The sequence below is a fragment of the Scyliorhinus canicula genome, chromosome 8 (assembly GCF_902713615.1).
Source record: "Scyliorhinus canicula chromosome 8, sScyCan1.1, whole genome shotgun sequence".
Classification (NCBI taxonomy): Eukaryota; Metazoa; Chordata; class Chondrichthyes; order Carcharhiniformes; family Scyliorhinidae; genus Scyliorhinus; species Scyliorhinus canicula.
In genome coordinates this window covers 8,360,026-8,383,765 of record NC_052153.1, presented here as the reverse complement: position 1 = coordinate 8,383,765, position 23,740 = coordinate 8,360,026, and the positions used below count along the sequence as shown (strand labels likewise).

The following is a 23,740-nucleotide window of genomic DNA, read 5'->3' as shown; positions in this document are numbered from 1 at the left end:
GGAAGTGCGCGTAAAGGCAGAAACAGAAAGACAGAGAAGGCTTGGGCTGAAGCTGCAGTAGGAGACAGAATGGCGGAGGACTGTACCTCTGGCTTGTCGACCCAGCGGCCAACGGAGCAGCTGATGCAAGTTATTCAGGAAGGCTTCGCTAAGCAGAAACGGGACTGCTTGGACCCGATTAAAGAGTCAATTGAATGGGGGGGGGGGGGGGGTGCATATGTTCGATTTATTAAAGGGGTCGGGCTACAGAGTGTTGTTACTAGGGGGGAGGGCGGGAAAATGCTCTCTGACGAGGGAGGGACTTGGGCCAAAGGACAGAGAGGAGGTTGGGGGCGGAGGCTGCCTGGGGGCAGACCGGTGGAGGCGCAGGGCATGGTCTGGAGGTGGGCCCAAAAAGGGGGATGTCTGATCAGTGAAGAGGGGGGGTGGCCAATTAGCCCCCCGACTAGGCTGATCACCTGGAATGTTCGAGGGTTAAATGGGCCGTTTACGAGGGCACGTGTGTTCGCGCATCTTAGGGGACTGAAGGCGGACATGGTAATGTTGCAGGAGACGCACCTTAGAGTAACTGACCAGGTTAGACTGAGGAAAGGCTGGGTCAGTCAGGTCTTTCACTCGGGACTAGACTCAAAGACTAGTGGGATCGCGATCCTGATCAATAAGCGGGTGGTGTTTGAGGCGGGTAGAATAGTTTTGGATGTGGAGGCCGGTACATTATGGTCAGTGGGAAACTGGAGAGGGTGCAGGTGGTATTAGTCAATGTGTATGTGCCAAATTGGGATGACGTGGAGTTTATAAAGAGGATGCTGGGAAAGATACCGGACCTGGACTCACACAGGTTGGTCATGGGAGGGGACTTCAACACAGTTATTGACTCTGGCTTGGACCGGTCAAGCTCGAAAACGGGCAGGGTGCCGGCAATGGCAAAGGAGCTAAAAGGGTTCATGGAGCAGATGGGGGGGGGGGGATCCATGGAGATTTGGGCAGCCGAGGGTGAAGGAGTTCTCCTTCTACTCACACGTGCATAAAGTGTACTCCCAGATTGATTGATTTATTCTGAGCAGGGCCTTACTGGCAGGGGTGGTGGACACGGGGTACTCGGCGATCACAGTCTCAGACCCTGCTCTGCACTGGGTTGACCTGCAGGTTAGTAAAGACAGTAACCAGCACCTGCACTGGAGGTTTGATGTGGGACTTTTGGCTGACGAAGGGGTGTGCGAGCGGCTGAGGAAATGTATTCAGAACTACCTGCAGGTCAACGACACGGGGGAAATTTCAGCAGCGATTGTCTGGGAAGCACTGAAGGTGGTGGTCAGAGGGGAGCTGATCTCGATACGGGCCCAGAGGGAGAAGGTGAACAGGGCAGAGAAAGACTGACTGGTAAAGGAGATATTACAGATCGATAGGAGGTATGCGGAGACCCCAGAGGCAGGGCTTTTAAGGGAACAGCAGAGGCTACAGGCGGAGTTCGGCTTGTTAACCACAGGGAGGGCGGTGGAGCAGCTGGGAAAGGCGAGGGGGGCGATCTATGAGTATGGAGAGAAGGCCAGCAGAATGTTTGCACAGCAGCTTAGAAAGAGTGAGGCAGCCAGGGAGATAGGGAAAGTAAATGAGGGAGATGGGAACCTGGTTGGAGATTCAGCAGGGGTGAATAAGGCGTTTAGGGATTTCTACAGTAGGCTGTATAGGTCGGAGCCCCCTACGGGGCCGGAGGGGATGAGGCACTTCGTGGGGGCTGAATTTCCCAAAGGTGGACGGGGAGCTGGTAGAAGGGCTGGGGGCCCCGATCAGGTTGGAAGAGATAGTGGAGGGTCTGAAGGCCATGCAGGTGGGTAAGGCCCTGGGTCCGGACAGGTACCCAGTGGAGTTTCATAAAAGGTTCTCTGGGATATAGGGGCCGGTGTTGATGAGGATGTTCAATGAAGCAAGGGAAAGAGGGGTGCTGCCCCCAACAATGTCACAGGCCACGGTTTCGCTGATTCGGAAGAGGGACAAGAACCCGGAGCCGTGTGGGTCCCACAGGCCGATATCCCTGTTGAATGTGGACACCAAACTGCTGGCCAAAATTTTGTCCTCCAGGATTGAGGATTGTATTCCGGATGTTATTGGGGAGGACCAGATGGGGTTTGTTAAGGGTAGGTAGTCGGTGGCCAATGTAAGAAGGTTGTTAAACGTGATCATGATGCCCCCGGAAGGTAGGGAGGTGGAGGTAGCGATCGCAATGGACTAGAAAAGGCTTTTGATCGGGTAGAATGAGATTATCTGTGGGAGGTACTGGGGCGGTTCAGATTTGGGCGGGGCTTTATTGACTGGGTCAGGTTGCTGTATCAGGCTCCTGTGGCAAGTGTACGGACGAATAGGTCAACATCGGACTATTTTAGACTGCAGGGGGGACGAGACAGGGATGCCCCCTCTCCCCACTGTTGTTCGCGCTAGCTATAGAGCCGCTGGCAATTGCTCTGAGAGCTTCAAGGGGCTGGAAGGGGCAGGTCCGGGGTGGGGGTGGAGCACAGAGTCTCACTCTATGCAGCTGACCTGCTTCTGTATGTATCGGACCCATTAGAGGGGACGGCAGAAATCATGAGGATTCCAGGGGAATTTGGCCGGTTTTTGGGGTATAAGCTAAATGGGAGAAAGTGAGATGTTTGCGATCCAGGCGAGGGGACAGGAGAGGCGATTGGGGGAGCTGCCGATTAGATTAGTAGGGGGAAGCTTTAGGTACCGAGGCATACAAGTGGCGCGGGAATAGGACCGGCTGCATAAACTAAATCTGCCCCGGCTAGTAGACCAAATGAAGGACGATTTTCGGAGATCGGACGCGGTCCCGTTGTCATTAGCTGGGAGGGTGGAGCCGGTGAAGATGACGGTCCTCCCGAGATTCCTGTTCGTGTTTCAATGTTTCCCCATCTTTATTCCCAAAGTGATCTCTGGCTTTGTTTGGGCGGGCAAGACCCCGCAGATAAGGAAGGTAATGCTTGAGCAGAGTCGGGGAGAGGGCGGGCTGGCGCTGCCAACTTTTAGTAACTATTACTGAGCGGCGAATATAGCCATGATCAGGAAGTGGGTGGTGGGGGAGGGGTCTGCATGGGAACGTATGGAAGCGGCTTTGTGCAAGGGCACTAGTTTGGGGGCGTTGGTAACTGCGCCTCTGCCGTTCCCGCCGGCACGGTACTCCACCAGCCCCGTGGTGGTGGCGGCCCTGAGTGTCTGGGGGCAATGGAGGAGACATGTGGGAGCAGAGGGAGCATCGGTCTGGTCCCCAATCTGTAATAATCACCAGTTTGCCCCGGGAAGGATGGATGGGGGGTTCCGGATATGGCAGAGAGCAGGGATTGAGAGGATGGGGGATATGTTTATAGAGGGGAGCTTTCCGAATTTGAGGGCGTTGGAGGAAAAGTTTGGGCTGGCGAGGGGAAACAAATTCAGGTACCTGCAGGTTGCGGGACTTCCTCCGCAGGCAGGTTTCAACCTTCCCAATCCTACCACCAAGGAAGATACAGGACAGGGTAGTTTCCAGAGGGTGGGAGAAGGGAGAGTCTCTGACATTTACAAGGAACTTATGGGGTCGGAGGAGACGCAGACTGGGGAGCTGAAGCGCAAGTGGGAGGAGGAGTTGGGAGGAGAGATAGAGGATGGTCTATGGGCAGACGCGTAGAGTAGAGTCAACGCATCCACATGTGCCAGGCTCAGCCTGATACAATTCAAGGTCGTTCACGAGGCTCACATGACAGTGGCCCGGATGAGCAGGTTCTTTGGATGGAAGACAGGTGTACAATGTGTGCGGGAGGACCAGCGAACCATGTCCACATGTTCTGGACATGTCCGAAGCTTAGGGGATTTTGGCAGGGGTTTGTGGATGTCATGTCCACGGTGTTAAAAAAGAGGGTGGCCTGAGTCCAGAGGTGACGATTTTCAGGGTGTCGGAAGACCCGGGAATCCAGGAGGAGAAAGGCAGACGTTCTGGCCTTTGCTTCTCTGGTAGCCTGGAGACGGATACTATTAGCTTGGAGGGACTCAACGCCCCCGAAGTCGGAGACCTGGCTATCGGACATGGCTAGCTTTCTCTGTTTGGAGAAAATCAAGTTCGCCTTGAGGCGGTCAATGTCAGGGTTTGCCTGGATTCGCAATGTGCAATTTACTTAGAATCATAGAATCCCTACAGGATTCTTGGACGTGACCACCTGTGGCTAGGCCAACGTTTAGTGCCCATCTGTAACTGAACTTGAGAAGGTGGTGGTGAGCTGCCATCTTCAACCATTGCAGTCCATGAGGGCAGCACAGTAGCACACTGGTTAGCACAGTTGCTTCACAGTTCCAGGGTCCCAGGTTCGATTCCCGGCTTGGGTCACTGTCTGTGTGGAGTCTGCACGTTCTCCCCGTGTGTGCGTGGGTTTCCTCCGGGTGCTCCTGTTTCCTCCCACAGTCCAAAGATGTGCAGGTTAGGTGGATTGGCCATGATAAATTACCCTTAATGACTAAAAAGAAAGGTTAGGAGGGGTTATTGGATTGCGGGGATAGAGTGGAAGTGAGGGCTTAAGTGGGCCAGTGCACACTCGATGGGCTGAATGGCCTCCTTCTGCGCTGTATGGTCTATGTTCTTGAGTGTTGCCGGAGCTGGATTCTTCCAGGCAAATGACTTGTGCCTTGTAGATGGTGGAGAGGCTTTGGGGAGTCAGGAGGTGAGTTACTTGCTGCAGGATTCATCGCCACTGACCTGCTCTTCTGGCTGCAGTTTCTGGTCAATAGTAATGCCCAGGGTGTTGATAGTGGGGGGGGGCTTCAGCGATGGTAATGCCATTGAAGCTCGATGGGCCGAATGGCCTCCTTCTGCACTGTTAATTCTATGAATGTCAGGGGATGCTGGTTAGTTTCCCTCTTGTTAGAGATAGTCACTTGACACTTGTGCGGTGCAAATGTAAATTGGCACTTGTCAGCCCAGGTCTGGATATTGGATATTGCTGATAGTTATCAATTGAGATATGTGGAGTGAGGAGGAGCAGTGGGTGGGTGGAGGGGAAGCTGCACTCGGTTCCTCCCGGCCAGCAGGGGGAGCGCTGCAGTGTCCTCCTCCCGGCCAGCAGGGGGAGCGCTGCAGTGTCCTCCTCCAGACCAGCAGGGGGAGTGCTGCAGTGTCCTCCTCCCGGCCAGCAGGGGGAGCGCTGCAGTGTCCTCCTCCCGGCTGGTAGGGGGAGTGCTGCAGTGTCCTCCTCCCGGCCAGCAGGGGGAGCGCTGCATGGTCCTCCTCCCGGCTGGTAGGGGGAGTGCTGCAGTGTCCTCCTCCCGGCCAGCAGGGGGAGCGCTGCATGGTCCTCCTCCCGGGCGGTAGGGGGAGTGCTGCAGTGTCCTCCTCCCGGCTGGTAGGGCGAGTGCTGCAGTGTCCTCCTCCCGGCCAGCAGGGGGAGCGCTGCAGTGACCTCCTCCAGGCCGGCAGAGGGCAGCAGCAGCAGTGGCTGTGACGCCATCAGAGTGCGCCGCCCTGTGACCCGGGCAGTCGGTGTCGCGCTGAGGTCCCGCTGACCGGCGGAGTCAGGGTTGCCGCGATGCCGCTGGGCTACACGCCGGATGAGAAGGCCCGGGTCCAGCAGCTGGTGAACCTGCGCCGCCAGTGGCTGAAGGACCAGGAGCTGAGCCCGCGCGAACCCCTCCTGCCGGCCGACAGCAAAGGGGCCGTCAGCCGCTTCTGGGAGGGATTCCTGCAGCCGAGGAGCCTGTGGAGGGTGTGGGTGAGTGGGGAGAGGGAGAGGTGGGTGAGTGGGGAGAGGGAGAGGCGGGAGAGGAGAGGCGGGAGAGGAGAAGAGAGGGAGGGAGGAGAGAGGGGAGGGAGGGAGGGAGGAGAGAGGGGGCAGGGAGGGAGGGAGGAGAGAGGGGAGGGAGGAGAGAGGGGAGGGAGGAGAGAGGGGAGGGAGGGAGGAGAGAGGGGAGGGAGGGAGGAGAGAGGGGAGGGAGGGAGGAGAGAGGGGAGGGAGGGGAGGGGAGGGAGGAGAGAGGGGAGGGAGGGAGGAGAGAGGGGAGGGAGGGGAGGGGAGGGAGGAGAGAGGGGAGGGAGGAGAGAGGGAGGGAGAGGAGGGGGGGAGAGGAGGGAGGGAGAGGAGGGGAGAGGAGGGGGAGGGAGGGGAGGGAGAGGAGGGGGAGGGGGGGGAGGGAGAAGAGAGGGGAGGGGAGGGAGGGAGAAGAGAGGGGAGGGGAGGGAGGGAGAAGAGGCAGAGGAGGGAGGGGGGAGAGGAGGGGGGGGAGGAGGAGGGGGGGGAGGAGGAGGGGGGGAGGGGGAGGGAGGGGGGAGGGAGGGGGGAGAGAGGGGGAGAGAGGGGGGAGAGGAGGGGGGAGAGGAGAGAGGAGGGGGGGGAGAGGAGGGGGGGGAGGGGGGGGGGGGGAGGGAGAAGAGAGGGGGAGGGGGGAGAGGAGGGGGGGGGAGGGAGAAGAGAGGGGAGGGGAGGGAGGGAGAAGAGGCAGGGGAGGGAGGGAGAAGAGGCAGGGGAGGGAGAAGAGGCAGGGGAGGGAGGGAGAAGAGGCAGGGGAGGGGGAGAGGAGAGGCAGGGGAGGGGGAGAGGAGAGGCAGGGGAGTGAGGAGGAGAGGGGAGTGTGAAGGAGGGGAGACGGGAGGCGAGGGGGAGGAGAGTAGAAGGGAGAGTGAGGGGGAAGAGAGGGGAGGAGAGTGAGGGGGAGGAGAGGGAAGGGCAGAGTGAGGAGAAGGGAGGGAGGGACAGGAGAGGGGAGGGGGCGAAGAGGGGAGAGTGAGGGGAGGGGGAGAAGAGGGGAGTGAGGAGAGGAGAGGGAGCGAGGGGGAGGGAGGGAGCGAGGGGGAGGGAGGGAGCGAGGGGGAGGGAGAGAGGGGGGAGGGAGGGAGAAGAGAGGGAGGGGAGAGGCAGGGGATTGAGGGGAGTGAGGAGGAGGGGGATGAGGAGGAGAGGGGAGTGTGAAGGAGGGGAGGAGAGTAGAAGGGAGAGTGATGGGAAAGGGAGGGAAGGGCAGAGTGAGGAGAAGGGAGTGAGGGACAGGAGAGTGATGGGGGGGGAGGAGGGGGAGAAGAGGGGAGAGTGAGGAGGGGGAAGGAGGTGGGGGGGCGACTGTGGAGAAGGGATCCGGATGGGGGACTGGGCGGGAAGGGACTTTGGGAGGAGAGGCATCTGGGAGGAGGGGGTGAAACTGGGCAGGGGTAGGGATTGGGGCTGAGCTGTAGAGGGAAGTAGGCAGTCAAGGAGCTGTCACTTTGTGATTTTGTGTGGATCGTGACCTCGCGTTTAAGATTTAGTGCGTTTACTGCTGCCCTTGGCCCAGGTGGGTGACTAATTGTTCAAAGGTGGTCTGCACCACATCTTCGAATGGCCCTCCTAATATTGCTGTAATTTTGACCCAATAGAGCTATTTTTAAATGATGAAAGGTTTTGAAAGGGTAGATGCAGCGAGAATGTTTCTTCCCGTAGGAAAGAGCACAACTAGAATCTATCAATGTGAGCTCATTATCTGTAATTCACAATCAACCTGCCAAAGAGTGGCGAAAATATGGGAACTGGCTCTACAGGGAGTTGTTAAAGTGAGTAATATAGATACGTTAAAGTAAGCTAGACTGGCACAGTGGGTTACCCCTGTTGCCTCACGGCGCCGAGGTCCCAGGTTCGATCCCGGCTCTGGGTCATTGTCCGTGTGGAGTTTGCACATTCTCCCCGTGTTTGCGTGGGTTTCGCCCCCCATAACCCAAAAATTAGGTGGATTGGCCACGCTAAATTGCCCCTTAATTGGGAAAAATCAATTGGATACTCTAATTTTTTTTAATAAAGTAAGCTAAGCAAGCAAGTGAGGGGGTTGGGAAGAGGGTTGTGCTGATAGGTTTGGATGAGTAAAGAACGTTGGAGTCTCAATTGGAGCATAGACCTCAGTATGGACTGTTTGGGCTGAATGGCCCCCATCTGTCCTGTTTAATCCTATGGAATGATTTCTCACACATCGAATCATAAGAAATTTGCTAATTCCACCTTCCTATTCTTTGGTCCTTGGCTCTGTAGGTCACAGCTCTTCAACCGACACAACATGGAGAATCTCTGCCACATATCCAGGCAGTGGCTTCCTGATCCCGACATCATTTTCTGGTGGAAAAAAAGTTTCCTCATCTCCCCTCTGATCCTTCTACCATGCCCCTGGTTTTTGATGCCTCTATTTTAACTGCAATCATGCTTTATGTTAGCAAGCCCAGCAATCTGAGGATTTTGTACGCCAGTTTGTCCTGTTTGAAATTCAGGGACTGGATGTTTTTCAAACAGCTGTTCTTAACACTGATCTCATAAATTTGAACACGATCTGTGAGAATTAGCAGCCTGAAATGTATCTAAGTTACTGGAAATATTCATTAAACATTATCTGCAGTTACCTGCAGACAATAAGGGTAAGAGTTTTTATTCTACATGGGATGTGAGCGTTGCTGGCAAGGCCAGCATTTGTTGTCCATCCCTAATGGCCCTAGAACTGACTACCTTGCTTGGCCATTTCACCAACATTATGATGGGTCTGGGGTCACTTGTAGGCCAGACCGGGGAAGGATGGCAGATTTCCTTCCCTAAAGAACATCCGTGAACTAGATGGATTGTTGCACCGACTGATAGTTTCACGGTCACCGTTACTGAGACAAGTTTTCAATTCCAGATTTATTAATTGAATTTAAATTCCACCAGCTGCCTTGGTGGGATTTGAACCCACGTCCCCAGAGCCTTATCCTGGGTCTCTGGATTCATCGTCCAGTGACATTACCTCTGTGCCAATGTCTCCCCAGCATTCCTCTAAAAGAGTGTAGAAGGTGACAGGTGTCAATGGAAGTGATGGAAACGTAGGATCGTACAACATAGAATGTGGCCATTCAACCCATTGTGCCTATACTAGCTCTCTGAAAGAGCCATCCAATTAACCCATTCTCCACAGCCCTGCTGGCTTTTATCTTTCAGGTTTACAGGCAGTGTCCTTTTGAAGGGAGCTGTTGAGACTGCTTCCGCTGGACCGTTGGCTAAGATAGATTGGTTACGCAATTCTAGATCTCCATAAACCCTGCATATAGGATTAATGGCTGAATTACCAGGATAAAACACTAGTATACGAAGAATGTGAGGGTCCTTGAGAGGGCGCAGAGAGTGATTCACCAGAATGGTTCCAGGGAGGAGGGATTTTATTTCCAGGTTTGGTTGGAAAAGCTGGGATTGTTATCCTTGGCGCAAAGGCGATTGAGGGGAGATTTGATAGAGGAGTAGGCGATTAGGACCAGTTTAGATAATGTTGGCAAGGAAAAGCTGCTCCAATTAGCTAATGGCACAAGGGCAAAGGCATACAGATTTCAGGCAAGAAAGTGCAGGGGGAATATGAGGAAGAACATTTTTAAGCAAGTGATTAATGACCTGGGACTTGTTGCCAACGAGGATGGTGGAAGTGAATGATTTCAAAAGGAAATTGGATTGGCACTTGAGGGAAATAAACTTGCAGGGACAAAGAAGAGTGAGTGGGACTGACGGGATTGCTCTGCAGAGAGCCAGCATGGACTTGATGGGCTGAACGGCTTCCTTTTCTGGTGGAATGACTGTACAATATTTACTTGCCTGCTAGCGCCATCTCTAAATTTCCAGCATAGTTTGTCAGAGTAGGTGCCCTCTACTCCTTCTGCGTACCCCGTCAGGATCATTCACCCACATTATACAATTGATTTGAGCCAAAAAACAAAACAAAATAGTTTTGACAGTGAAGTTAATTAGATTCAAGTTATTTCTAAACCAATATTTTGAATGGTCTAATCTTGGCTTCCTGGGTGCCACATCTTGCTAAACTGTTTCAAATGCAATCTTTACATTCTTCAAATCCTCACGTTGATGCTGTCATTTTATAATTCTTCTATTTTCAGACCTATAAGACTTGCAATGCAGGCTGGTGGACTTTGACACGGTTGCTGGTTCCTGCCTGGCTTGTCCATTACTACGTGAAGTACCATGTTGAAGTAAGTACTGGCGATTGTTTCACAATCTAGATAAAGAGCGAAAGAAATAAACTGCATTTTGTCTGTAGTGCCTTTCAGATTATCCCAAAACCCTCTACAGCCAATGAAGTACCTTCGAAGCGTAGTCACTGGTGCAATGTAGGGAACACAGAACCCTTTTTTCAACAGCTGTGATAACGACTCTGTTCTAACCGCTGGTTGAGGTGTAAATATTGGTCAGCACAATGGGGAAAACTCCCCTCCTCATCATCAAAATAGTGCTGGAGGTCTTTTATTTACTCTTACTCAGTCAAAGGCTGTGCTCCTCAAACCATCCAACGTTTGCACGGCAACGGGTAAAGGACGAGTGAGTGGGACAAGCTGAATTGCTCTTGCAAAGATCCAGCATGGACAGATGGGCCAAATGGCCTTGTCCTGTGCTGTAACCAATTCTGTGGTTCTGTAATTGCTGATTTAGGGTCAGGGCTTGCAGGCAGTAGGGTGGCAGTAATTAGCTTAGCCAGAACTACCCACCCCTACCTTGGGGATTGGACGAACACTGGTAAATATACAATGGGAAGGAGAGACATGGCACTGTTAAATGTGGAGGCATGCATATCATGAGCACCAATAGACTATGTTCAGGGCCAGAGACTGGCATAGTGATAATGTCACTGGGTTAGTAATCCAGAGGTCTACAGGTTCAAATCCCACCATAGCAGCTGGTGGAATTTAAATTCAATTAATAAATCTGGAATCGAAAACTACCATGGAATTATCATCCAATTGACGTAAAACCCAGCTGGTTCCCTTATGTCCTTTAGGGAAGGAAATCTGCCGTCCTTACCCGGTCTGGCCTATAGCAGTGTGGTTGACTCAACTGCCCTCTGAAATGGTCTCACAAGCCACTCAGTCCAAGGGCAATCAGGGATGGGTAACAAATGCTGACCCTGCCAGCGACTCTCACATTCTGTGAATGAATAAAGGAAAAAAATGTTCCAGAATCAAAGGCTGTATTGTTTTCAAATCCCTCCAGGGCCCAGACTTTCTCTATCACTCCCCCCTGGTCCTTCTGGCATCTTGTGTATCTGTGATTTTTATTGCCCTACCATTGCTGGCTGTGCCCTCAGCTGCCTGAGTCCTAAGCCAGGGTTTGTCAAAGTACGGGTCGCACCACGCGGGTGGGTCACAGGCAGGTGTCAGAAGGGTCACCGAGCAACAGTTTCCGTATGTAACACCCATGGGGCCCCTTTCAAATGTGAACAATTCTTTTTAAAATGGCAGTTATCCAAATTGTGTTGTCATGGGAGAAAATAGTCGTCTTTGGTGTACAGCAATAAATATCACTGGTCAGAAAGTGAGTAAATACAAAAGCAACCGATAGCACAGGCAATATGAGCACCAGGTTGCATGGTAACTTCTTGCAGCTGATATGACGCATTGGTTGCTAGGTTTTTGGCGGCAGTCGGCTCCCAGGTGCGCTTGTGCCATGGCCGACCCTGCAGTGGGCGACTTGGGGTTAGGGGAGGGCCAAAAGCAGGGCCTAGCCATGTGTTTGGTCACTGGTTGCGACAGAAAGTGATTTGATGATGGTGGAAACGTCACCTGAGAAATTTGACTAGAATTGGGGGGTTTTTTAAAACGTGGAATTGTAAGGTGAATGAATCAATCCATTTCCCGGTCAATAAAATTTCACAGTACAGAAGGAGGCCATTCGGCCCATCGAGTCTGCACTGGCTCCTGAAAAGGCACCCTACTTAAGCCCACACCTCCACCCTATCCCAGCAACCCCATCAAACATTTTGGACACTACAGAGCAATTTAACATGGCCAATCCACCGAACCCGCACATTTTGGACTGTGGGAGGAAACCGGAGCACCCGGAGGAAACCCACGCAGACACGGGGAAAACGGACTCCACATAGACAGGGAATCGAAACCAGGTCCCTGGCGCTGTGAAGCAACAGTGTTGACAGCATTCATTAGTATTGATGAACTTGTTTCTAATAGTATACTTTGAAGTTAAATAAACTTGCAAAAAATAATTCAATTGCATTTAAGCCAATTATAAATTAAGATTTTAATGTCTCTATCCCAGAGTACTTAAAGAAGTGGCCCTCGAAGTAGTGGAAGCATTGGTCCAGGGGGCTGGTTTAGCACAGTGGGCTAAACAGCTGGCTTGTATTGCAGAAAAGGCGGGTTCAATTCCTGTACCGGCCTCCCCGAACAGGCGCTGGAATGTGGCAAGTAGGGGCTTTTCACAGTAACTTCATTGAAGCCTACTCTTGACAATAAGCGATTATTATTATTATAATTTTCCAGCATTTTATACACTCTGGAAGAGTCAATTGGAGGGTAGCTAACGTAACCCCACTTTTTAAAAAAGGAGGGAGAGAAAACAGAATTATAGACGGATTAGTCTGACATCGGTGGTGGGAAAAATGCTGGAGCCAATTATTAAGGATTAAATAACTGAACATTTGGAAAGTGGGGACAGTGTCGGTTGAAGTCAGCATGGATTCACTAAAGAGAAATCACGCTTGACAAATCTGGAATTTGTTTGAGGATGTGACGGGTAGAGTGGACGGGTATGCAGGCCAGCATGCCATTAGCTTTCCTCACCGCCTGCTGTACCTGCATGCCAACCTTCAGCGACTGTTATTATCTGAGTGGTGGCAGTTTAGGAAAAGTGGAAGTGCAACGAGAGCTGGGTGTCATGGTGGAACAGTCGCTGAGGGTTGGCATGCAGGTACAGCAGGCAGTGAGGAAAGCTAATGGCATGCTGGTCTTCATAGCGAGAGGATTTGAGTTTTAATTCCTGGGAGGCAGGACTGACATATGAAGACTGGGTCGACTGGCCTTGTACTCACTGGAGTTCAGAAAAATGAGAGGTGTTCTCATAGAAACATAAAATCCTGATGGGACTGGACAGGGTTTGATGCGGAAAGGATGTTCCCGATGTTGGGGACGTCCAGAACTAGGGATCACAACCTAAGAATAAGGGGTAAGCCATTCAGGACTGTGATGAGGAAGAACTTCTTCTCTCAGAGAGTTGTGAACTTGTGGAATTCGCTACCACACAAAGCTGTTGGGGCCAGTTCATTGGGTATATTCAAGAGGGAGATGGACGTGGCCCTTGCGGCTAAAGGGATCAAGGAGTATGGAGAGAAAGTGGAAGTGGGATACTGAATTTCCATGATCAGCCATAGTGAGATTGAATAGTGCTGCAGGCTCAAAGGGCCGAATGGCCTACTCCTGGCCCTATTTTCCATGTTTCAGATGTACGACTTTTATTTACAAGAACCACATGTCTCTCTCCCAGTGATATCGGTCCTTTGTTCTCTCCTGTCTTCCTTTGCCTTGTTTTTTTCCTCGAGGCAGTGTCCCACAATGAATACAGGCTCACAATTGCCAGTGGCCCTCCAGTATCTCTCATGAGCAACTATTCTTCATGTGTAACCCTGGACTGTGATCGTTTATATAGGACATCACAGGCATCTCCAATCCTGTCCTCACTCAATGCGGACATAAATTCCATGCACCAGGAGCTACTGGATAGTGATTAATAAGAGGAAAACTAGATGATTTTCTTTCCCTCCCTTGACTGGGACAAAGAAACATTGGTGTTCCAAACACTTCCATGACCCAGGATAGACTGGATAAGCAAACGTGGCGTGGGTCCCCAATGGTCGGAGAGTTGGCAAAAGCAAGTCCCGGGGGGAAAAAATTTTAAAACACTGCCCTAAGCTCTAGAATTCTCTCCCTTTACCTGTTTTTCTCTCAATTTTGAAGGCATTTCCTAAAACCTATATATCGGATCAAGCGTTAGACTTCCTCTCCTAATATCTTATCCATCGTGTCTGCACTGGCTCACCAAATGAGCATTATAACTTAGTGCCCTTCCCCTATACATCTGCACATTATTTCTATTCAAGACATCATCTAAAGTCCCTCTTGAATGCCTCGATTGAACCTGTCTACACCACACTTCCAGGCAGCGCATTCCAGAGCCCAACCAATCGCTGTGTGAAAAAGTATTTTCTCACATCACATTTGCTATGATTGTGCCTATGTCAAATTTTGGAGGATCATCATTCTTGTTGAGCACTTTGGGGTGTTTGACTACCTTAAAAGCACCATATAATTGCAGGTTTTTGTTAATTGTTAATCCAGTTAATTTCAGACATGCTTTTAATTCTTTAATTTGTGCTGTTCCACAGACAAAACCATACGGTATAGTGAGTGTGAAGCCGAAAATCTTCCCGGTGAGTTACATGGTGGGCCTTGCAGCGTACGCAATCATGTAAAATTATAAATAATCTTTATTGTCACAAGTAGGCTTACATTAACACTGCAATGACGTTGCTGTGAAAATCCCCGAGTCGCCACATTCCGGCGCCTGTTCGGGTACACGGAGAGAGAATTCAGAATGTTCAGTTTAGCACAGGGCTAAATCGCTGGCTTTGAAAGCAGACCAAGCAGGCCAGCAGCAAGGTTCGATTCCCGTAACAGCCTCCCCGAACAGGCGCCGGAATGTGGCGACTAGGGGCTTTTCACAGTAACTTAATTTGAAGCCTACTCGTGACAATAAGCGATTTTCATTTCATTTCACCTAACAAGCACATCTTTCGGGACTTGTGGGAGGAAACTGGAGCACCCGGAGGCAACCCACGCAGACACGGGGAGAACGTGCAGACTCTGCACAGACAGTGACCCAAGCCAGGAATCGAACCTGGGACTCTGGCGCTGTGAAGCAACAATGCTAACCAAATATATATCTTCAATGTAACAAGGTGGCGAGAAGAGATTTATAAAACAAAGAAAAACTGAGAATGATGGAAATCCGAAACCAGGAAAGTCTGGTGCTTGTTGCATCAAACCTCCACACAGTCCCATAATGAGTATTCATCGAACAGAAGCCCAAGTGTGTGATCCCCCTCCAATCCTGCAGCCTACATGTAATTTTCCTGGGGAGGCAAAAACAATGGTTCACAAGAGAAAATTGCTCTGCAGTCAGGGTTTAACTACACCACATATAGATGCAACTTTTGAGAAATAGCTTGCAGCACCTGAACATTCCCACTTGCAATCTAGCACAGGCTGCACCTTGATGTCACATCTTCAATCCATAAATGTCACATCTTCAATCCACACATGTCAAAACTAACACAAAGGAAACTCAATGGGACATCCCAGGAAGTGGTGAGGGAAATCCTAACGGATGATTGTACTGCGTTTGTATACGATGCGGGATCCTGGATCGTTGCAAATGCATTAGAGGCCTGCTCGGTGAACCCCAGGAGCTACCTTGTTGAGGTGGTGTATGTATGTGTATGCACTGGTGTGAGCACGGGAGCCCTCGAGCGTAGGGAATCAATGGTCAAGCAGAAGGCATGAAGTATTCGGGAGGCGGCTTGTTTCCAAGCCCAGAAGACACCGTGCTGTGCACCACGTAAATGTGAGGGTAATAAACACGTGAAGTTAAAATTTCCCCAGGCATTCCACAACCATACGTCGTAACAGAAGATTGAAGAGAATGTTGGAAAAAGCTTCTGGTGCTGTTACTCCATAAAAATATATTGGCTTTGACCTTTACCTTTTTAAAAGTTAATCTGGTACATTTTAGGGGTGTATATAGCAGTGTGAATGAGGAATTATTAAAGTAACTGTCGGAGGATCATTTTTGCTGCAATGTTCCCTGTGTAGTGTTTCTGTGGCTAAATTAGATCGCGAGAAGGTGGAAGGATTACACGATCTGGAAATAGGAAATAAGCAATTGTCACAAAACCTCAGGACTCATAACATTTAATGGTGAAATGAACTGGCTGGATAAGACACTGTGCTGGGCGACACCGTGGCACCTCTCAGCGCCAGAGACCTGGGTTTGATTCCAACAGTTTGGAGTTTGCATCTTCTCCCCGTATCTGTGTGGGTTTCCTCCGGGTGCTCCAGCTTCCCCCAGTCCAAAGATGCGCAGGTTAGGTGGATTGACTTGAATCAATGCACAAGATTACAGGGAGTGGGCACGGGTAGAGGGTCGGTGCAGACTCGATGGGCCAAATGGCCCCCTTCTGCACTGCAGTGATTCTATGGACAAAAATGAGGGATTTTATCATAAAGAAGCTCTGGGCTTTCAAATTGAGAGAATCTGTTGCGCTAATCACACGTCTGACTTCTGCTGATTTGTTCCTTCAGGGTGACACTGTGTTGGAGACGGGAGAAGTTATTCAGCCAATGGAAGAGGATGAGCAGACTGGGCATCACTAAACAGAGGAGATTATGGATTCTTGTATCAAAGGCTAAACATTTACCTTCCAATAAAGTGGCTAATTTACCAAGATCCAGAAGGCTGCTTATTCATATGGCACTTTATAAAACCCGGTTGCCCATGTCCTAATTTTCACCAAGTTCCATTCACCCATTACCTCCAAGCTTACTTGACCAGTCCAGCAATGCCTCGATTTTTAAAATTCTTATCTGTGTTTTCAAATCTGTTCATGACCTTTCTGTTGTGTAGTGGATAGCACATCGGCACAGTCATTAGCACTGCTGCCTCACAGCGCCAGGGCCTAGGTTTGATTCCAACCTCGGGTGACTGTCTATGTGGAGTTTGCATTTTCTCCCTGTGTCTGTGTGGGTTTCCTCCCAGTTGAAAGATGCACAGGTTAGGTGGGGTAATGGGGATAGTGTGGGGGGGTGGGCCTAGATATTCAGAGGGTCTGTGCAGACTTGATGGGCCAAATGGCCATCTTCTGCACGATAGGGGTTCTATGTTTTTAGTTGGAAGAAGGTCACGTGACCTGTTGATGAGCTCTTCGTCCGTTTGTGTGGACAAACAGGCAGTCTATCCTAACAGCCTTCATAGATTACATAGAATTTACAGTGCAGAAGGCCATTCGGCCCATCGAGTCTGCACCGGCTCTTGGAAAGAGCACCCTACCCCCTATCCAAGGTCAACACCTCCACCCTATCCCCATTACCCAGTAACCCCACCCAACACTAAGGGCAATTTTGGACACTAAGGGACAATTTATCATGGCCAATCCACCTAACCCGCACATCTTTGGACTGTGGGAGGAAACCGGAGCACCCGGAGGAAACCCACGCACACACGGGGAGGACGTGCAGACTCCACACAGACAGTGACCCAAGCCGGAATCGAACCTGGGACCCTGGAGCGGTGAAGCGATTGTGCTATCCACAATGCTACCGTGCTGCCTGCAAGTCTATCCTTCAAAAATGCCACACTTTGCCCTCCCTATCTCGTACTTCCTTCAACCCTACCACCCTCCCAGATCTCTGCATACCTCTGATTCTGGCCTCTATTACAGTCCCAATTTTGATTGCTCCGCCATTGGCGGACTTTTCCTCTGCTGCCTGGAGCCTAATCTCTGGAGTTCCCTTCCTAAACCTATTTGCCTCGCCTTCTCCTCCAAGAGTATCCTTAAATCTGACCTCTTATGACCAAGATTCTGGTCACTTGTCCGAATCTCTCCATCGGTGACTCCATGTCAAGTTTTGTCTGATGATTGCTCTGTGAAGCAGCTTTGACATCATTTCAGACGATCCCTCTGTTAGTGAGCTCCACGTTTACACCACTGCTAAGTGAATTATTTCACCCAAATTCATGCAACAACAAACTAAGCAATTTTAAACTTCAATGGTGCTTAGAAATGGAAAGAAAAATCCAAAAGATAACGAGCGACAATGCTTTGGTGCTAAAGCTTAATTGTTAAAATATAAACATCAGAATTTTAACTTGACGTTTTTACAATGAGAAGTAATTTAAAAAGTCATTTGCAATCTGTCATTCTTTGCACACGTTTCTAGTTGAGTTTCCACCTCTCACAAAATATCTGTACTTGTGTGTACCATTGACGGGTGCAATCTCACACAGTGCAGGAGGTTGGTGCCAAGATTTTTCCCCATCATCTGTGGCCTGCTGCATCTGTTGGTGATGCAGGTGCCTGTCCACTGGTAGTACGGTGAGGAGCGCCGAACTGTGCGGGTAACTTTGCAAATTTACTCTTCAGCTGCTCGATAGCCGTAATCCTGGCTGCATAAATTACAAATCCCCAGGAAAGTAAGACGATGAACAGGAGTAGCTGCACAAGATAAGAGATAGACATCACGTTAAAACAAAAAGCAAAGTAACGGCTATGTTGGAATTTTTTAAAAAGTGAAATAGCAGGTCAGGTCACAGTCCGAACAAAAGGTCATCGAGCTGAAACATTAACTCTTTACCTCTCCATTGATGCCTCATCTGCTGAGTTTTTTATTACATTAAACAAACTCTGGTAAAAGCTAAGGGATCACAAGCAATTCTTCTGATGTTTGTGCCCGTTACACTCCTGTATATTATAACAAAACTTTACTGCATTTTGTTTCAATATATACAAGCTCTGATTTACCATCATTGTCCAACTTAACAACGTTCCTTCCAAAAGGCTATTCATTGAGTTCAAAGCTGTGTGGCTGCAGGGTACATGATTAGGAAGGGTAGAAAATACTTCTGTTGGTTTAAACATGGACAAAAAAGCTGAACTCTAGAGGTGAGAGTGACTGCCCTTAATATCAAGCCAGCTTTTTGGCCAAGTGAGGCATCAAGAGGCCCTGGCAAAACTGGAGTCAATGGGAATCGGGGAAAACACTCTACTGGTTGGAGTCATACCTGGTACACAGAAAGACGGTTGTGATTGTTGGAGGTCAACTATCTCACTTCCAGGACTTCACTGCAGTGGCATTACCATCGCTGAATCCTGCATTCCCAACATCCTGGAGCTTACCATTTACCACAAACTGAATTGGATTTGCCACATAAATACCATGGCTACAAATGCAGGTGAGAGGTTAGGAATCCTGCAGTGAATAACACCTGACTGCCGAAAGTCTGTCCACCATCCATCTACAAGGCGTAAGTCAGGAGTGCAATGGAATACTCTCCACTTGGATGAGTGCAGCTCCAACAACACTCCAGAAGCTCGACACCATCCAGGACAGCTGTGGACTTGATTGCCACTCCTTCCACCAACGTTCACTCCCTCCACCACTGACCTACAGTAACAGCCGTGTGTACCATCTACAAGATGCACTGCAGGAACTCACCAAGGCGCCTTTAGGCAGCACCTTCCAAGCCCATGACCACTGCCAATTCGAAGGACAAAGGCAGCAGACATAGAGGAACCCGATGACCTGGAAGATCCCCTCCAAGTCACTGGTTATCCTGATTTGGAATTATATCACTTCACTGTTACTGGGTCAAAACGTCTAACTCCCTCCCTAACGGTACTGTGGGAGTTCCTACAACACATGGGCTACACTGGTTCAAGAAGGCAGCTCACCACCACTTTCTCAAGGAACGCAATTGGGAATGGGCAATATGGGCCTAGCCAGCGAAGCCCACATCCCATAATATATAGGAGCAGAATTAGGCCACTCGGCCCATCGAGTCTGCTCCGCCATTCAATCATGGCTGACATTTTCTCATCCCCATTCTGCCTTCTCCCCATAACCCCTGATCCCCTTATTAATCAAGAACCTATCTATCTCTGTCTTAAAGACACTCAGTGATTTGGCCTCCACAGCCTTCTGCGGCAAAGAGTTCCACAGATTCACTGCACTTTGGCTGAAGAAATTCCTCTTCATCTCTGATTTAAAGGATCGTTCGTTTAGTCTGCGATTGTGCCCTTTGGTTTAATTTTTTCCTACTAGTGGAAACATCCTCTCCACGCCCACTCTATCCAGGCCTCGCAGTATCCTGTAAGTTTCAATAAGATCCCCCCATCATCCTTCTAAACTCCCAACGAGTACAGACCCAGAGTGCTCAACCGTTCCTCATACGACAAGATCTTCATTCCAGGGATCATTCTCGTGAATCTCCTCTGGACCCTTTCCGAGACCAGCACATCCTTCCTTAGATACGGGGCCCAAAATTGCTCACAATACTCCAAATGGGGTCTGACCAGAGCCTTATACAGCCACTGAAGTACATCCTTGCTCTTGTATTCTCGCCCTCTCGACATGAATGCGAACATTACATTTGCGTTCCTAACTGCCGAATGAACCTGCACATTAACCTTAAGAGAATCTTGAATTAGGACACCCAAGGACCTTTGTGCTTCTGATTTCCTAAGCATTTTCCCATTTAGAAAATAGTCTATATCTCCATTCTTCCTTTCAAAGTGCATAACCTCACACTTATCCACATTGTATTCTATCTGGCAATTCTTTACCCACTCTCCTAGCCTGTCCAAATCCTTCTGCAGCACCCCGCTTCCTCAATACTACCCATCCCTCTGCACAATAATAATCTTTATTTGTGTCACAAGTAGGCTTATATTAACACTGCAATGAAGTTACTGTGAAAATCCCCTTTGTATCATCTACAAACTTAGCAACAGTGTACTCAGTTCCTTCTTCCAGATCATTAATGTAAAATGTGAAAGGTTGTGGTCCCAACACCGACCCCCAAGGCACACCAGGAGTCACAGGCTGCCTTCTCCCAGTCAGTCAATCCTCTAGCCATTCCAGTATCTTAACCCTTCACACCATGGGCTCTTAACTTATTTAACAGCCATACGCCACCTTGTCAAAGGCCTTCTGGATATCTAAATAGATCACGTTCACTGGTTCTCCTTTGTCTAACTTCCTTATTAACTCCTCAAACAATTTTTACCGATTTGTCAGACGTGACCTCCCCTTGACGAAGATGTGCTGACTCAGTCCTATTTTATCATGCTCTTCCATGTACTCCATGATTTCATCTTTAATTATGGACTCTAAAATCTTACCACTGAGCGAAGTCAGGCTAACCGGCCTATAATTTCCCACCTTCTGCCTCCATTCTTAAACAGTGTTGTTACATTTGCCATTTTCCAGTCCCCTGGGACCCTACCTGCCTGCAGTGATTCCTGAAAGGTCATCACCAATACCTCCACAATCTCCTCAATGATCTCCTTTAGAACCCTGGGGTGTAGTCCATCCACACCAGGTGATTTATCCTTCAGACCTTTCAGTTTCTCCACAACCTTGTCCTTAGTGAAGGCCACTGCACTCACCTCTGCCCACGGATTCTTCTGGAGCTCTGGCATCCCACTGGTGTCTTCCACCAAAAAACTGATGCAAAGTAACTATTCAGTTCCTCTGCCATTTCTTGGTTTCCTATTACTAGTTCTCCAGCCTCATTTTCCAGTGGTCCAACGTCTATTCCTGCCTCTCTCTTATCTTTTATATATTGAGAAAAACTCTTCCTATCTTCTTTTATATTACTAGCTACTTTACACATATATCATCTTCTTCCCCTATTGCTTCTTTAATTGTCCTCTGCCTGCCTTTAAATCCTCTGGCTTCCCACTAATCCTCACCACATTGTATACTTTTTCTTTTGCTTTTATGCTGCCCTTGACTTCTCTCATCAGCCACGATGCCTCGTCCTCCCCTTAGCATGTTTCCTCTTCCTTGGGATGAATTTCTGTGTGCCTCTCAAATAACCCCCCAAAACCCCTGCCATTGCTGTTGCAGTGTCTTTTCTGCTAGGCTCCCCTTCCAATCAACTCTGGCCATCTCCTCCCTCTTGTCTTTGTAGTTACCTTTATTTAATTGTAATACTGTTACACCTGATTCCAGCTTCTCCCTCTCAAACTGCTGGGTAAATTCTATCTAGGGGGCCTGTACATGACTCTCATCAGGGTCTTTTTACCTTTGCGATTCTATGCCTTCTGATCCTGTATTGCTCCTTGCTATCGATTTAACTTCATTCCTTACTAACAATGCAACCCCACCCCCTCTGCCCATCTGCCTGTCCTTTCGATAGGACACATTAGGCAGCACGGTAGCACAGTGGTTAGCACCGTCGCTTCACAATGCCAGGGTCCCAGGTTCGATTCCCGGCTTGGGTCACTGTCTGTGTGGAGTCTGCACGTTCTCCCTGTGTCTGCTTGGGTTTCCTCTGGGTTCTCCGGTTTCTTCCCACAAGTCCCAAAAGACATGCTGTTAGGTAATTCTGAATTCTGTATACCCGAACAGGTGCCGGAATGTGGCAACTTGGGGCTTTGCACAGTAACTTCATTGCAATGTTAATCTAAGCCTATTTGTGACAATAAAGATTATTATTATATCCTTGGATATTTAGATCCCAGCCCTGATCCCCTTGCAGCCACGTCTCTGTGATGCCCACAACATTGTACCAGCCAATTTCAATGTGCGCAACAAACTCATTTACCTTGTTCCGTATACGGTGTGCATTTAGGTACAACACTCAGTCCTGCATTGACCACCCCCATCCTCATATTTATCACCTTTTTTACTCTGCCAGAAGTTAGATTCCTGCCGCTTTCTATACTCTCTGCTCTATTACATAGTCTGGAAACTTTACTAACCTCTCTTGAACCCTCGGCTGCTTTACCTAGTTTAACATCCTCGCTCTCTGGGCGGCACTGTACCACAGTGGTTAGCATTGTCGCTTCACAGCTCCAGGGTCCCAGGTTCGATTCCCGGCTTGGGTCACTGTCTGTGCGGAGTCTGCACATTCTCCCTGTGTCTGCGTGGGTTTCCTCCCACAGTCCAAAGACGTGCAGGTTAGGTGGATTGGCCATGCTAAATTGCCCTTCATGTCCAAAGGGGTGGGGTTGCTGGGTTATGGGTATGGGGCGGAGTTCTGGACTTAAATGGGGTGCTCTTTTCAAGGCCGGTGCAGGCTCGATGTGCCGAATGACCTCCTTCTGCACTGTCAATTCTATGTTCTATGTCATTAACCTGCACTTATACCTTCTCCTTTAACTTAATAATTCTCCATACAACTGAACTATTTATGCCATAAATTAATAAAAAGAGAAAGAGGTTAGATTTGGATGAGAGCCCCCAACAATTCGTGGTGTGTTAACTACTGTTCCTAAATGGATATTAAAAGCCTGGCCTCAGAGACCAAATGTGAATGTTTAGCTGAATAAACCAAACTATGGGATACAGTTCAGATATTATAGTGAGCTAGACAGAGGGCAAACGATGCCAAAATTATATTTGATGTGGCGATGCCGGCGTTGGACTGGGGTGAGCACAGTAAGAAGTCTTACAACACCAGGTTAAAGTCCAACACGTTTGTTTCAAACACGAGCTTTCGGAGCACAGCTCCTTCCTCAGGTGAATGGAGGTATGTTAAAATTGTATTTGACACAGGTTGTGCAGAGTAAGACAAGTAAGAGATGCAAAAGGCACAGCATATTTCAGTCACTATTGCTGCTAATGTAACTTTAGGGCAAATGTAGAGTTGCCAACTCTCCAGGACTGCCCTGGAGTCTCCATAAATACAAGGGATTCTCCAGCACCAACCAAAGTTGGCAACACTGCTCCCCCTGCTGTTCACAGCCGATACTCACAATGGAACAAATCCTGTCCAGCGCTCGGTGACTCACGCGGATCATGGCGGCCGCGGGATCCCTTCACTATGGCAACCAGCCACCAGTGGGAAGCAAACAAACAAAAAGGCCCGAGGAGATCTAAAATGTCCCCCTCTAACCCTAACGGTTGGTGCTGTGCATCTCAAGTGGCGCAAATCGCTCTCTGGGCCCTCCAGCGCCAGCTTGTTTCTCCGTCGAAATTAGAGAAAGCACAGAGACATATCGGGGAGCTTTGGTCCTCCAACGTCCCGGCAGCCAGCGGGCGTGAGGTTTCGTTGGTCCTCCGACATCCGAGGCGATGAGAGAGAAAGTGGGAGGTCGGCGTTGGTCCTCCGGTGTCCCGGCGGCCAGCGGGGCGCGGCGCGGCGCTGGTCCTCCGGCGTCGGTCCGCCGGCATCCCGGC

The 23,740-nt window shown here is 49.7% G+C and overlaps 1 protein-coding gene and 1 long non-coding RNA gene across 3 annotated transcripts; one reads left to right on the top strand and one right to left on the bottom strand.

Moving 5' to 3' along the window:
- The first annotated feature begins 5,457 nt into the window (after positions 1-5,457).
- ndufb6 (NADH:ubiquinone oxidoreductase subunit B) lies at positions 5,458-16,283 on the top strand. Its single transcript, XM_038804126.1, has 4 exons — positions 5,458-5,723; positions 9,872-9,964; positions 14,164-14,208; positions 16,139-16,283. The coding sequence occupies exons 1-4, from the start codon at positions 5,541-5,543 to the stop codon at positions 16,208-16,210; spliced, it is 393 nt and encodes a 130-aa protein (XP_038660054.1). The 5' UTR covers positions 5,458-5,540; the 3' UTR covers positions 16,211-16,283.
- LOC119970105 lies at positions 9,874-23,660 on the bottom strand. 2 transcript variants are annotated; one of them, XR_005461540.1, is made up of 3 exons: positions 23,317-23,660; positions 17,399-18,048; positions 9,874-9,990 (listed from the first exon to the last, which is right to left on the bottom strand). It is a non-coding gene; the product is annotated as an uncharacterized LOC119970105 (long non-coding RNA). The 2 variants fall into 2 exon arrangements; XR_005461541.1 differs by lacking the exon at positions 9,874-9,990 and adding an exon at positions 15,733-16,030.
- Between the last annotated feature and the right edge of the window lie 80 nt (positions 23,661-23,740).